The 13,100-nt window shown below is 44.3% G+C and overlaps 2 protein-coding genes across 2 annotated transcripts; both read right to left on the bottom strand.

Moving 5' to 3' along the window:
• Positions 1–1,329: 1,329 nt before the first annotated feature.
• LOC139405669 (mitochondrial assembly of ribosomal large subunit protein 1-like) lies at positions 1,330–3,956 on the bottom strand. Its single transcript, XM_071148088.1, has 4 exons — positions 3,574–3,956; positions 2,899–3,077; positions 2,555–2,636; positions 1,330–1,960 (listed from the first exon to the last, which is right to left on the bottom strand). Exons 1-4 carry the CDS (start codon positions 3,881–3,883, stop codon positions 1,806–1,808), a joined length of 726 nt encoding a protein of 241 aa, XP_071004189.1. The 5' UTR covers positions 3,884–3,956; the 3' UTR covers positions 1,330–1,805.
• Positions 3,957–4,316: 360 nt separating this feature from the next.
• Positions 4,317–11,224, bottom strand: LOC139405667 (sphingomyelin phosphodiesterase 5-like). Its single transcript, XM_071148086.1, has 8 exons — positions 11,065–11,224; positions 8,904–10,193; positions 8,386–8,461; positions 6,960–7,100; positions 6,615–6,704; positions 6,171–6,234; positions 5,588–5,747; positions 4,317–5,042 (listed from the first exon to the last, which is right to left on the bottom strand). The coding sequence occupies exons 2-8, from the start codon at positions 10,080–10,082 to the stop codon at positions 4,932–4,934; spliced, it is 1,821 nt and encodes a 606-aa protein (XP_071004187.1). The 5' UTR covers positions 10,083–10,193; positions 11,065–11,224; the 3' UTR covers positions 4,317–4,931.
• Between the last annotated feature and the right edge of the window lie 1,876 nt (positions 11,225–13,100).

The following is a 13,100-nucleotide window of genomic DNA, read 5'->3' as shown; positions in this document are numbered from 1 at the left end:
ATCCATTTATACATTCAAGTTTTGGGAGAAATCATTTGTTCTAAAAAACAGATGTTGTCCATGAAGTTACCGTGGAAACAGACAAACATATATTTTTAATTACAGTAGGTCAACCTAATAATCTCACCTGTTTGGATCTTGATATGGGTCTTCTGTAAACGAAAGAAATGTATACTCATGCTGAGGTCAAGCGGTTCATGGAAAAACCGGCCCCTCGAAGACACATTTTTTCTGTGATACTCTACAGTGGGTCTCTTAGCAGGTGTAAATAATGTGTAGTACATATTAAAGCGATAAGGCACGAGGGGGTGTGGTATATTGCCAATATACCACGGCCAAGGGCTGTTCTTAAACCTGACGCAACGCAGAGTGCCTGGATACAGCCCGTAGCCGTGGTATAGTAGCCATATACAACAAACTCCTGAGGTGCCTTATTGCTATTATAAACTGGTTACCAACGTAATTAGAGCAGTAAAAATACATGTTTTGTCATACCCGTGGTATAGGGTCTGATATACCACGGCTGTCAGCCAATCAGCATTCAGGGCTCAAACAACCCAGTTTATAATAGTTGAATATTGAATACATCATACTGTGTAAATAAAGGTACGTTTGTTATTCAACATGATAGTTGTTTTTTTGTGGTGTAAAGTACTTAAGTAAAAATACTTGAAAGTACTACTTAAGTTGTTTTTTAGGGGGGGTATCTTTACTTTACTAATGATAATTTTGACAACTTTTACCTCCCTACATTCCTAAAGAAAATGTACTTTTTACTCCATACATTTTCCATGACACCCAAAAGTACTCATTACGTTTTGAATGCTTAGCAGGACAGGAAAATTGTCTAATTCTCACACTTATCAAGAGAACATCCCTGGTCATCCCTACTGCCTCTGATCTGGCGGACTAACTAAACACATGCTTCGTTTGTAAATAATGTCTGAGTGTTGGACCAAGCCCCTGGCTTTCCGTAAATTAAAACAACAAAATGCTTTATATAAGAAATGTAATTATTTACATTTTTACTCAAGTAGTATTTTACTGGGTGACTAACTTTTATTTGAGTAATTTTTTCTTAAGGTATCTTTACTCTTACTCAAGTTTGAAAATTGGGTACTTTTTCCACCACTGATCGTTCTGAAGTTACAAGGAGCTGCACAAGACCATATTTTGTTTAGCTTTATACACCGACTATCGCCAACAAACTACTGTTCTGTTGTTTATATACCAACTCTGCACCAGAGGTCACTGTTACCATCTACTGAATGTAATAATGTGTGGCTAGGCAGGAGTCATCATGAACAACACAATATCTCATGAAAAGGATTTTATTAAATGAATTCTTTAATAAAATTCAGTCTTCTGATGAAATGCCCAAACAACCATTGTCACTGAATCCCCCTCCCCATCGCATCAATACATCTCAAAACACACAAAAACACCCTAAACCCCTAGCTACATTCCAGTGCAAACACTAACAACCATGATTGTAAGACACTTCTTGTGTCATCTAGTCTGCATAGCAGACTGGTTTATAATGGTAACAAAGATCAAAGCTTAGAGGACAACTTCAATTTACAGGCTGAACTCAACCAGTAATGGCAGTTTTCAACATTTGGAATCAGCCCCAAATGGTACACTGCTTTTCTCTACATAGTGCACTACTTTTGACCAGGACCCATAGGACTCCGGTCAAAAGTAGTGCACTATAAAGGGAATAGGGTGCCATTTAGGAAGCAGACTCAGTGTCTCTTCTTTTCAATAAATAACACTCCAGTTTCAACAGTTCTTTAATTGTTGAGTCACTTGGTGACATCGGCTCCATATATGAAGTCCTCTGGGAGCGTCTCAACAGGGATGGAGCTCAACTGTTCATCAAGAGAACGTAGTGTCCACAGCTTCTCCAGTTCATACACCTCTCTGGTCTCTGGTAGCATGAAGTGGACCACCATCCTTCCTACAGGAAGGAAAGGAGAGAGAGAGAAGGGAGAGAGAGAGAGGGGAGAGAGAGAGAGAGGGGAAAGAGAAGGGGGACAGAGAGAGAGGGGAGAGAGAAGGGGGACAGAGAGAGGAGACAGAGACAGAGAGAGAGAAGGGAGAGAGAGAGAGGGGGGAGAGAGAAGGGGGACAGAGAGAGGAGACAGAGACAGAGACGACAGCAATGGGATTAGCAAGTAAGAAATTTACATTTTCACCTTATTACCCACGTGTATAGCTTCCATCCCTCTCCTCACCCCTACCTGGGCTCTGCACACAGACAACAACAGTCACCCACGAAGCATCGTTACCCATTGCGCCACAGAAGCCACGGCCCTTGCAGAGCAAGGGGAACAACTACTTCAAGGCCTCAGAGCGAGTGACGTCACCGATTGAAACGCTATTAGCGCGCACCACCGCTAACTAGCTAGCCATTTCACATCGGTTACACACATATCCTGAGAAAATATATCAGTGTAATATTTCTAGAGACCATCAGTGTGTTGTTTCGGTAAATTATTCTAATCGTCATGTACTATATAATCCACAGCCAGGAGCAGATCATCAAACATACCAAAGTCAATGCACATCCAGTCTTCTGCATCCTTTCCCTCAATCTTGGCATGTGGGTCCCGGTCTTTCTTCATATATTTGTACTGCCAAAATATAACATGTATTACAACACAGTGGTGCCAAATGTACATGGCATTTTCTGCACAGCTTTGACCAGCAGCACCATTATTCACATGTTCCAAATACAGTTGCAAAATTTCAGTAACTCGTCCGGAAATTCCCAGGTTTCCTGCTTATCCCTTCGGATTCTGTGATTCTTCCTACCAGGATTTCTGGAAAACCTGGTAATTTGGGGAAAGTTACCGGAATTTTGCAAACCTACAATTGATCCAATAAAGGAATTACCACTTTAATGGCGTAGAGGGCCATGGCACGGAGGTGTCTTGAGGAGGACCCGCTGACAACGATGAAGTAGTCTGTGTACTTGATGTCCTCAGGCACCTTGATGACACAGATGTCTGCTGCATTCTCCTGGCGGAGCAGGGACACCAACACCTCGATGTTAAAGTTCTCCTGTGGGTTTCCTACAGCAAGGGGAGAGGGAGGATCATCACACTAAACAGTCCTTCAGTATGTTCATTCGTAATACACTAGCCTGGGTGTATTGTATCAGTAACAAAGTTTTGTTTAAAATGTTACATAGAATCTATCCTGTGAAACATGTTTTGGAAGGATTCAAGCTAAATATTGACTATAACTGATTTATGTGGAATGGAAAAGGAGACCATTATGCATTTATTTTTTGCCGGTATTTATAGTAGAATGTTTTGGAGGTGAGTAAACTCCGACAGTTATCCCTATATGAAGCGTTATAATTGGTCTACAGAAAAGTGTCATGCACAAGCCTGTAATTTCGAAAAAATACGTAACGAATTTTAACATGAAGAGGCAGGTATGGCGCTTAGCTAGATCAGATAGTGTGACTTTGTAATTGAATTGGGTGCCTTGTAACCATGTAACGTTACTCACACTACTAACGTTAGCTAGCTAGTTGTCTGAGTCGATTTTAGTTCTACTTACTTTGGCTTGAGTCACTCTGCATCTCATATTCATCTCGTTGTGCCAGAAGCTTGCCAGGGGTGTCCGACTTTAAAACATTCTCTTCAGCATGTAAATCGGCGTAATATCGTCTAATACCGTTGTAAAATACAGATAGATGTGGATGCAATTGCTGAGAGGCAAGACATGTGTAACGTCGATACAAAAATGCTGTGCTGCGTCGCGCTTTTGAAATTAAACACGCACCTCTAACGACACCAGTATACCCACGAAGAACATTATGTGAAAGTATCTGAGAGACAAATTGCCTCGAACAATGTAGTACATACATGATTTAGCTATCGTGTCATTGCCATTAAAATGCATGGAATTTTGGTTTGTTTTTCAAAGGACCGTCTAGAAACAGGAAGTGTTTCTGATTCCAGGACTCTGGTTGGTTGAGGTGGTTTCTTCGCTGTTTACTCCTCCTGGATGCGCTTTACCGCCGCCTAATGTACAGGAGTAAGACTTTGTGAAGAAGCGAAACAAATAATATTTCGCTCGTTTCAGCTATAAAACATATTTAAATATTTAATCGCTCTCTAAAGCCATACAATCAACTTCTTGTAAAGGTTTCAGAATACATCCATATTTATCAAACTGTGTTACTGTTTTTGGTTTAATCTGTTTCACCTCCCCATCCACACTGCAAATATTCTTCAAATATGTTTTTACCACCCTTGTAATCAGTAAGAGACTCAAACATTTGGTGCATTTCAGTGAGATCGTTTATTTTCCACAGGCATCATCGTGAAATCAGAGTGAAAAAATATAAAATATTTTCAGTACCAACAACTTACCAAAAGTAAGATTGACTGTATAAAAGTGAGTTACCAATGCCCCTGACCTGAAAAGGCCCACATATTACTCAGTGAGTCATGTCATTATTCAGCTTAGATTTGGTCTCTGTATGCAGCACCAGCAAATCAATATCGGTTTTAATCCAGCAGCCACCAGACAATGGTATTGTCCAAAACTGTACCGTATTCCCCATAGGGCTCTGACAAATGTAGTGCACTATATAGGGAGTCATTTGGGATGCCTTACCATCTCTAGATAGGGAATAGGGTGCCATTTGGGATGCCCGTTCCATCTCTCTGACTGAGGATACAGGCCAGCTCACCCCCAACATAACCCCTTGGCATTTTTCATTGGTCTGTTTACTTTGTAATTGTTGTACCCGTGTGGTGTGTGTGGTGCATAGTAGATGCCTGCATCCCAAATGGCACCCAATAGGACTTTGGTCAAAAGTAGTGCACTATATAGGGAATAGTGTGCCATTTGGAATGAAGTACATATCTTTCCCTTCTCCCCAAATGGATTCAGGCTTGGGTTGTCACTCATTCGGACTGGGCAGTGTCTGAGTCCAGGAACACATTGAGCCTCAGGCCCACTGGAATGTGGTCGGTGAGGCCAGCAAGCTGGGTCACAAAGGTGAACTCCTCAATTTCCTATAGGAGAGAAAGAAAAGGATGCAATAACACCAGAATTAATAATAGACCCACACGCTGTTGTGACGCATGCAGCCAGCCAGCCAGACCCACGCTGTTGTGACGCATGCAGCCAGCCAGCCAGACCCACGCTGTTGTGACGCCTGCAGCCAGCCAGCCAGACCCACGCTGTTGTGACGCCTGCAGCCAGCCAGCCAGACCCACGCTGTTGTGACGCCTGCAGCCAGCCAGCCAGACACACGCTGTTGTGACGCCTGCAGCCAGCCAGCCAGACACACGCTGTTGTGACGCCTGCAGCCAGCCAGCCAGACACACGCTGTTGTGACGCCTGCAGCCAGCCAGCCAGACACACACTGTTGTCTTTCCTAGAACACATTCTCGTGGTGTTCCAAGCAATCATTTCAATAACACAGGTGGAGGTCAGGAGTGTGGAGAGGAGAACATGAAGGAAGTGGACTCTTCTATACAGCTGAATGAGATGGCAGGTATCTGATAGCTAGCTCATGCTAGCGAACCAGAGAGGGGAAAAGTATGGAAACACCTACAGTTCGGCAGTGCTTGGAGATGGAGCTCTCTCTGTAGAGGATGTAGTCGATGCGGCGCCCCACCCAAGGCTGACCCAACTCAGGGTAGACCATGGGACAGCCTTCCAGGGCCACAGGAGAGGAGATGTACTGTTTCCTCAACTCCTCTCTCTCCAGGGTCCTAGAGACAGGGAAGGGATCAGGGGAACGTAGGACATGTCCCAAATGACACCTTATTCCATATCAAATCAGATTTTATTGGTCACATACGCGTGTTTAGCAGATGTTATTGCGGGTGTAGCGAAATGCTTGTGTTTCTAGCTCCAACAGTGCAGTAGTATCTAACATACACAAAGTAAAGGAATTAAAAATATATATAGTTGGACGAGAAATGTCAGAGCGACAGACTAAGATACAGTAGAATAGAATACAGTATATAAAGATGAAAACATTATTCAAGTGACTAGTGGTTTCAATGATCAAAGTGGCTAGTGGTTTCAATGATTAAAGTGACTAGTGGTTTCAATGTGTTGTAGTGCACTACGTTGTTTTGACCAGGGCCCATTGACTACATCCAGTGAATGCAGTCTGAGGGATAGCATACCTTTGAAGATTCTCTGGGGTCCTTACATCCTCATGATACAGAGTAGGCTGTTCCAGCAAAGTGCCTGAACAATATAACATAAGAAAAAGTTCTCAATTTCTCAATGTGCCTTGTTAAAAAAAAAGATCAAATAAACTCCTTACAAGACATAAAACAACTGACAATATAGTTAAACATGGAGCTGGGGCCTGTACAGGAGACTGACTATACAAGAGGTTCAAAACATTATTCATGTCACAAAAATGTGCACAAGACATCAACAAATGTTTGATTGTTCCTAATGACTTGTAGGCCTGTATGTCAGCTATGTATCCCAAATGGCACCCTATTTCTAATTATAGTACACTACTTACCTATGGGCCCTGGTCAAATGTAGTACCACTGTATAGGGAATAGGATGCCATTTGGGACGCAGTTTAAAGATAGTGCAACAGTCCAACTCACCAATGACCCAGGGCTTCTCCTGGCCCGGCCCGGCCCTGCAGGGGTCTCTGTACTCCTCAAACAGACTGTGCTTCTGTTCTAGACTGTCATCTGACCAAGGACAAACACACAGAAACATGGAACAATGTGGAAACCGGTTGCACGACATCAAGCCCACACAGATACCCATTTATAGAAGACAAACTGCATGCAGAGCCAATGTACTCTGTACATAGACAGAAAGATATTCAAAAATGACACCATATTCCCTATATAGTGTACTACATTTGACCAAGGCCCATAGGGTTCTCATCAAAAGTAGTGCACTTTATAGAGAATAGGATTCAATTTGGGACGCAACCGTACCAGGTGAGCAGTTGTCGAAGTTGAAATCCCCAGAAAGCACGTCAAACACGACCACCTCATCAGGCTTGCTATTGGTCACCTGGAACTCCTGGATCCACTTGGTGAGCATGTTGAGCTGCTCACAGCGGATCTCCCCTTCACCTGCTCAGCCAATCACAGGACACAGTTATCTCAACCACTACAATACCAGCAGAGACAGACTGGTGCTGGACAGATAATTACTGCGTCCTAAATCAAAGTGTATTGGTCACGTACAGGGTTAAGCAGATGTTACAGCAGGTGCAGTGAAATGCTTGTGCTACTAGCTTTTAACAGGGCAGTCAAATGTCAAACAAGTACACAAATAACAAAACAAATGTAAGAAACAAACCAATTAACGGTCAGATTCTGGCTTGAAATATACTTATTCCTGTCACCATATTAGACCTTATTGATTACCTTGACATGTATAAAAGACCTGTATGTTAGGGGTCAACGAAGGAAGAATAGGAACTTTGTTTATGGAAAGTTACCGAGCGAGACAATGGGAAGTACAGAAAGTTTGTCTGTTTAAACATGTTATTGCTGAATAGTAATATTTCTAAGGAAGTTGCTGTGGAACTAGGACCAGGAGGGATGTGGAACTCAACTCAATAAGGGTGAACAGTTGAAGAGAAAATCCATCTCCGGAGACGAGCTAACTACAGTCCTCTCTCACACACTTCCACGCTCTAATGAAGGTTCTAGACTCATGCAGGGCCATGACAACACCAGTAAGAGGAACAGGTTTAGTTCCTGCCTAGCAACAGAGACGGATTGTTTTTATCTCAGTCATAAAAGGAGGTGACTCCTAGTCAGAAGGTATAGATATGTACTTGTATGTTGTGCTTGCAGCGGAGGCACCCAGTGGGTTGAATAAACGTGGCTTGAGCTTTTCTCTAGTCGTCCGTTTGAGTTTTTACTCTGTCTGTTCAGAACCTAAACACAACACTATCATAAAACAAACGCAATCTGTGCACATATACACACACACCAACAATATATACTAAGAGAGATATGTACAGCAGTAGACACTGTATATTACAGTGAGCTATGTCAGGATTCCAGTATATACATGTGTGGTGTGCATAAACAGTGTAGATAAAACAACATGAGCTGGTGCACAGCCAGAATAATAGTTTGTGTGGAGGTGCTGACTAACGACAAATAAATGATAATCAAAATAAAGAAAGTCACACACTCCCTGTATAATCTCCCAGCAATTGAATGTGTATTTATCAACGTTTCAGCATCACTGTGCCTTCCTCAGGGTGCATTAACAGTGTAACTACAATGCAATGTACAGTAGTAGCTCAATTACAATGAGCTATGTGAGAAGTTGTGCTGTAAATAGAGAAGAGGAGGCCATTTTGGATTAAGTTTAAAATAATGAATGAAGATGACTTGCCTTCAGGTGCATGGAGGTGTGTGCAGTTAAAATATCCAACCAGCTTCTTCTCTTTCTGATTCTGGCCAACTAGCACCTGGGAACACCCACAAACCATTACTTCACCTACTGGGTATGAACTGCGTTCTTGTTGATGATGTTATTGTTTAACCCATGGTAAAATGGAGCGGCCGTTATCATTACAATAACTGACAACAGTAACTCAATACAGTAGGAGCGTTAATGGCAACCAGATGACACTACATTTACCAGACACTCTTCTCCAGAGAGACTTAGTCAGTGCTTTCAACTAAAGTTAGTAGGAAAAAAAACAACCACATATCACAGCTATTTTAAGCAGAAAAAAACCAAAGTGCAGGCGAGAGGTGAGAAAGGCAAGAGCTATAATGACAGTGAGTGGCATAGAATTACAAATTAGAACTGTATTTCTCCTTAATCTAATCAAAATGGCTGCCAATATCAGCCTATTGACTTCATCCTCTCTAGTAGTGTAATAGGATCTCTGTGGTGACTGGTACCTTGGCAGAGAGCAGGCCTTTAGCAGCCAGGGCGTCCTCCCCCCGGGCGTTAGGGAAGCAGTGGTACTGGGCCTCCAGCACTGGGTAACGGCTGGCCAGGAACAGGCCGCTGTTGAAGAACTTAAAGGAGGAGCAGCTGCCGGGAGGCTGGCAGGCGTACACCCCTACATCATACAGTATGTGGTTGAACAGGGGCCCCAGGGTGTTGGTCAGCTTCACAGCTGCCCTCTTGTCAAACACCTCCTCCAGACACAGGATGTCCACGTTGGCCGGGAAGAGAGAAGACACCTCCCAGGGCACGTCGTCTGGCCCAGCCTGACCGCGCTGGGCGACCCCCTGAGTGAGTAGGGCCCGCGGAGGGTTCCTGTGGCCCTTCCGGTCCTGCTGGTTGGAGTTGTGGTTGGTGTTGATGACGGGGGCGGGAGAATGGGAAGACTCCTCAGTGTCGTCACAGGGCACGTACACCACATAGTTTGAGTCACTGGGTTTGGGGGGTGTCGTTGTTGGGACCGCTCCGTCAGCTTGGTCCTCGTCTGAATGAGCCTGGGGTGGTGGCTGGCAGGCTGGGTCTGTAGCGCCGTATGAGGCAGGGCTTGTGGTCGAGGGGCCGGGGAGCAGGCTACTGGAGGGGCTGAGGGTGCCACAGCTACTAGGAGAGTCCACGAAGATGCGGATGTGTGGCCGGTTCACGCCCTGCACGATGCTCCGGCCGATGGCGGTGGCACGGCGCTGCGTGTGCCCCAGGTTGTTGAAGCGCGCAATTCCGTCCGGCAATAGGCACAGGTTGGCAGTAGCAAAACCAAAAGTGGCCTTGTTGGCCCCTGCCTCAAAGCCCAGGTTCCTCTCCCCCTCCTCAGCTGGTGCTGGCCTCGACGGGGGCTCGTGGTGGTAGGAGAAGGGCCTTCGGGCGGCCTGGAGGGGAGCCCAAAGCAGGAACCCCAGGAAGGCCAGGGGAGCCGTGACCAGGAAGAGGGCGAGGAAGAGGATGAAGCCGAAGAACACCTTGAGAGGGTGGAGGTAACACTCCTGCTCGTGCCGCTGGGTGCGTTCCAGGCTCGTGGACATGCAGACGGCAATGAGGCGGTCCAGGAACCAGAAGCAGGGCAGGATAAGCCCCCAGCTCACTGCATGCAGGCCCTCCACAAAGCTGTTGGGGAATGGGGACTCCCGCAGAGACATGCCTCCCTCCTTCAGTCACCTCTGGACACAAATAGGGAGATCAGGCATCAGGGCTCCCAGCTGCTCACATCACTCTGGTTATTCACCATCTGACTGAGACTCTGCAATCTACTGGAAGTAAACGTAGAAGACAACACACAGACAGGACACGTAGAGGGTGTTTTCAGACCTTTCCTGGTTCGACTAGTGAGGTAAATCAATAGTGCTTGAAGTTGCATGGTTGTCAGGGAAACCAGAATCAACCCAATGGGGCTGGGCGACAGCTGGTGCGTCATAGTACACGGGATCAATTGGAGTAGAAAGGCAGATTACATTGGCTTACTGGGCTGCGCGCACATGAAGGGCTGGGTTGGTGGATAGACAGACAGACATTGTTGGAAAGGAGGGCAAGAGGAGAAGAATATACGGGTATTTTACCCAAACTACTGTTAATCCAGACGACACCATCTGCACGAATTCACTAATCGCTATAGCGACAGATGTGTAGTGTGTAAAACTAGTGGTCGATGCAACGTTCAAAATAGTCCACAAAAAGTCTCCAAAAAGACCCCACACATTCCGACAATGACGCCCGTCCTGAGTGCCAGCATTTCTGCTGACACCGTCATGCCAACCAACATCGGTCATGAATGAATGTGATATCGATTGTGTCTCAAGTTTTCGTTGTGTGTGCTTGTTACTTTGAAATGATCGACTCGCCCCAAATGCTGTTCTCTGACGTGGCGTGGTTAGCTAGCTAGCCAGCTAACGTTAACTTGGAGTACTAACGTCACCTGGCTAATTCAACCAGTTTGAAAATGTTCACTAATTTGGGCTAGGTAGCAGGTGCTCACATGCACAATGTATCATTCATGAACAAGACAATTTTGTCTTACACGTTTACATAGCCACACGTTCGTGGACTAATGTTAGCCACTAGCTAGCTAAAAATAGGTTATCTGGTTAGCAAACGTTAACATGAGCTATGCACCTTTATTCTTACCTGTCTGTATAGAAGAGTCCACTTCCTTCATAAAATGTGAATTTATCCGTCTAAATACATGTAAGCATGGCTACTGCTAAGTTGGCCTTATCATGCTGTGGATATTTTTCATTCAATATTCCTGTATAAAACAGAAGACAAGGATTCCAGCGACCAGTGTAAGACTAGTCCCGCGCGGGGAGCAGCCAACTTCAGTCTAGACAGTTTGCGCGTGCATGCCGCTTATTTCCCACCGTGTGCGTGCTCGTCTGAAATGGCAACCGAGTTGAATATATTTCCTTATACGAACAGTATAAGGGTTTATAGGTATATGGGGTTATTAAGCGCGGATTCGCGCTTATAAACCCAGGGTCGTTACGATATTGAAAGGCAACAATTTCAAAGATTTTACTGAGTTACTGTACATATTAGAAAATCAGTCAACTGAAATAAATAAATTAGGCCCTAATGTATGGATATCACATGACTGGACAGGGTGCAGCTATGGGTGGGCCTTGGAGGGTATAGGCCCACACCCTTGGCAGCCAGGCCCACCCACTGGGGAGCAAAGCCCAGCCAATCAGAATTAGTTTTCCCCCACAAAATGTCTTTAAGACAGACAGAAATACTCCTCAGCACCCACCACCCAGACGATCCTGCAGGTGAAGAAGCTGGATGTGGATGGGCCGGTGTGGTTACACATAGTCTGTGGTTGTGAGGCCGGTTGGATGTACTGGCAAATTCTGTCAAATGACATTGGAGGCAGCTTATGGCAGAGAAATGAACATTCATGTCTCTGGCAACAGCTCTGGTGGTTCATTCCTGAAGTCACCATGTCTCAAAACTGGAGACATCTATGGCATTGTTGTTGTGTGATAAAACTGCTCATTTTAAAACTGGAGACATCTATGGCATTGTTGGTGTGTGATAAAACTGCTCATTTTAAAACTGGAGACATCTATGGCATTGTGTTGTGTGATAAAACTGCTCATTTTAAAACTGGAGACATCTATGGCATTGTGTTGTGTGATAAAACTGCTCATTTTAAAACTGGAGACATCTATGGCATTGTTGTTGTGTGATAAAACTGCTCATTTTAAAACTGGAGACATCTATGGCATTGTGTTGTGTGATAAAACTGCTCATTTTAAAACTGGAGACATCTATGGCATTGTGTTGTGTGATAAAACTGCTCATTTTAAAACTGGAGACATCTATGGCATTGTGTTGTGTGATAAAACTGCTCATTTTAAAACTGGAGACATCTATGGCATTGTGTTGTGTGATAAAACTGCTCATTTTAAAACTGGAGACATCTATGGCATTGTGTTGTGTGATAAAACTGCTCATTTTAAAGTGGCCTTTTATTGTCCCCAGCACAAGGTGGACCTGTGTAATGATCATGCGGTTTAATCAGCTTCTTGATATGACTGGATTATCTTGGCAAAGGATAAATGCTCACTAACAGGGATGTAAACTAAATTTGTACACAAAATTTGAGAGAAATAAGCTTTTTGTGTGTATGACAAATGTCTGGGATTTTTTATTTCAGCTCATGAACCATGGGACAAATATTTGACATGTTGTTTAAACTTTGTTCAGTGTAAATGAAAATGAGTCGTGTGACTTAAACAGGCTGCTTTTTCTTTGTTGAAATGCATTTTAAATGGCCCAAAGAGCTCTGGAAGTATTTATTCTGTCCAGGTTTTCCATGTCTGTCATTTAAATATGGAAATATAATGGCAGGTAATACATGTATCACTAGCCACTAAACTAGCGCTTGTCTCCAAAGCAATAAAAGCTTAGACACGTTAAGAGCTGGGTTTGAGTCATTTGTTTATAGTGTAAAACCTTGACTCTCCATAGACGACTGCTCTGCTGTGGAGGGAGGTGGTGTCAGTGGCTGTCTCAGTCTAGCTCTGGTCCGAAGCGTTTATAAAAGACTCAGAATCAGCAAGCTGCACGTAACACCCTGGACCAGAGCTGTTCCCAGCCCGTCTACCAGAGGAAGAGGGGCTTGCCGTCCTGCCTGGCCATGAAAGAGAGGCAACTGAACA

The sequence above is a fragment of the Oncorhynchus clarkii genome, chromosome 3 (assembly GCF_045791955.1).
Source record: "Oncorhynchus clarkii lewisi isolate Uvic-CL-2024 chromosome 3, UVic_Ocla_1.0, whole genome shotgun sequence".
Classification (NCBI taxonomy): Eukaryota; Metazoa; Chordata; class Actinopteri; order Salmoniformes; family Salmonidae; genus Oncorhynchus; species Oncorhynchus clarkii.
Note: the sequence above shows the minus strand (reverse complement) of the source record. Positions and strands in the feature narration are given on the sequence as shown.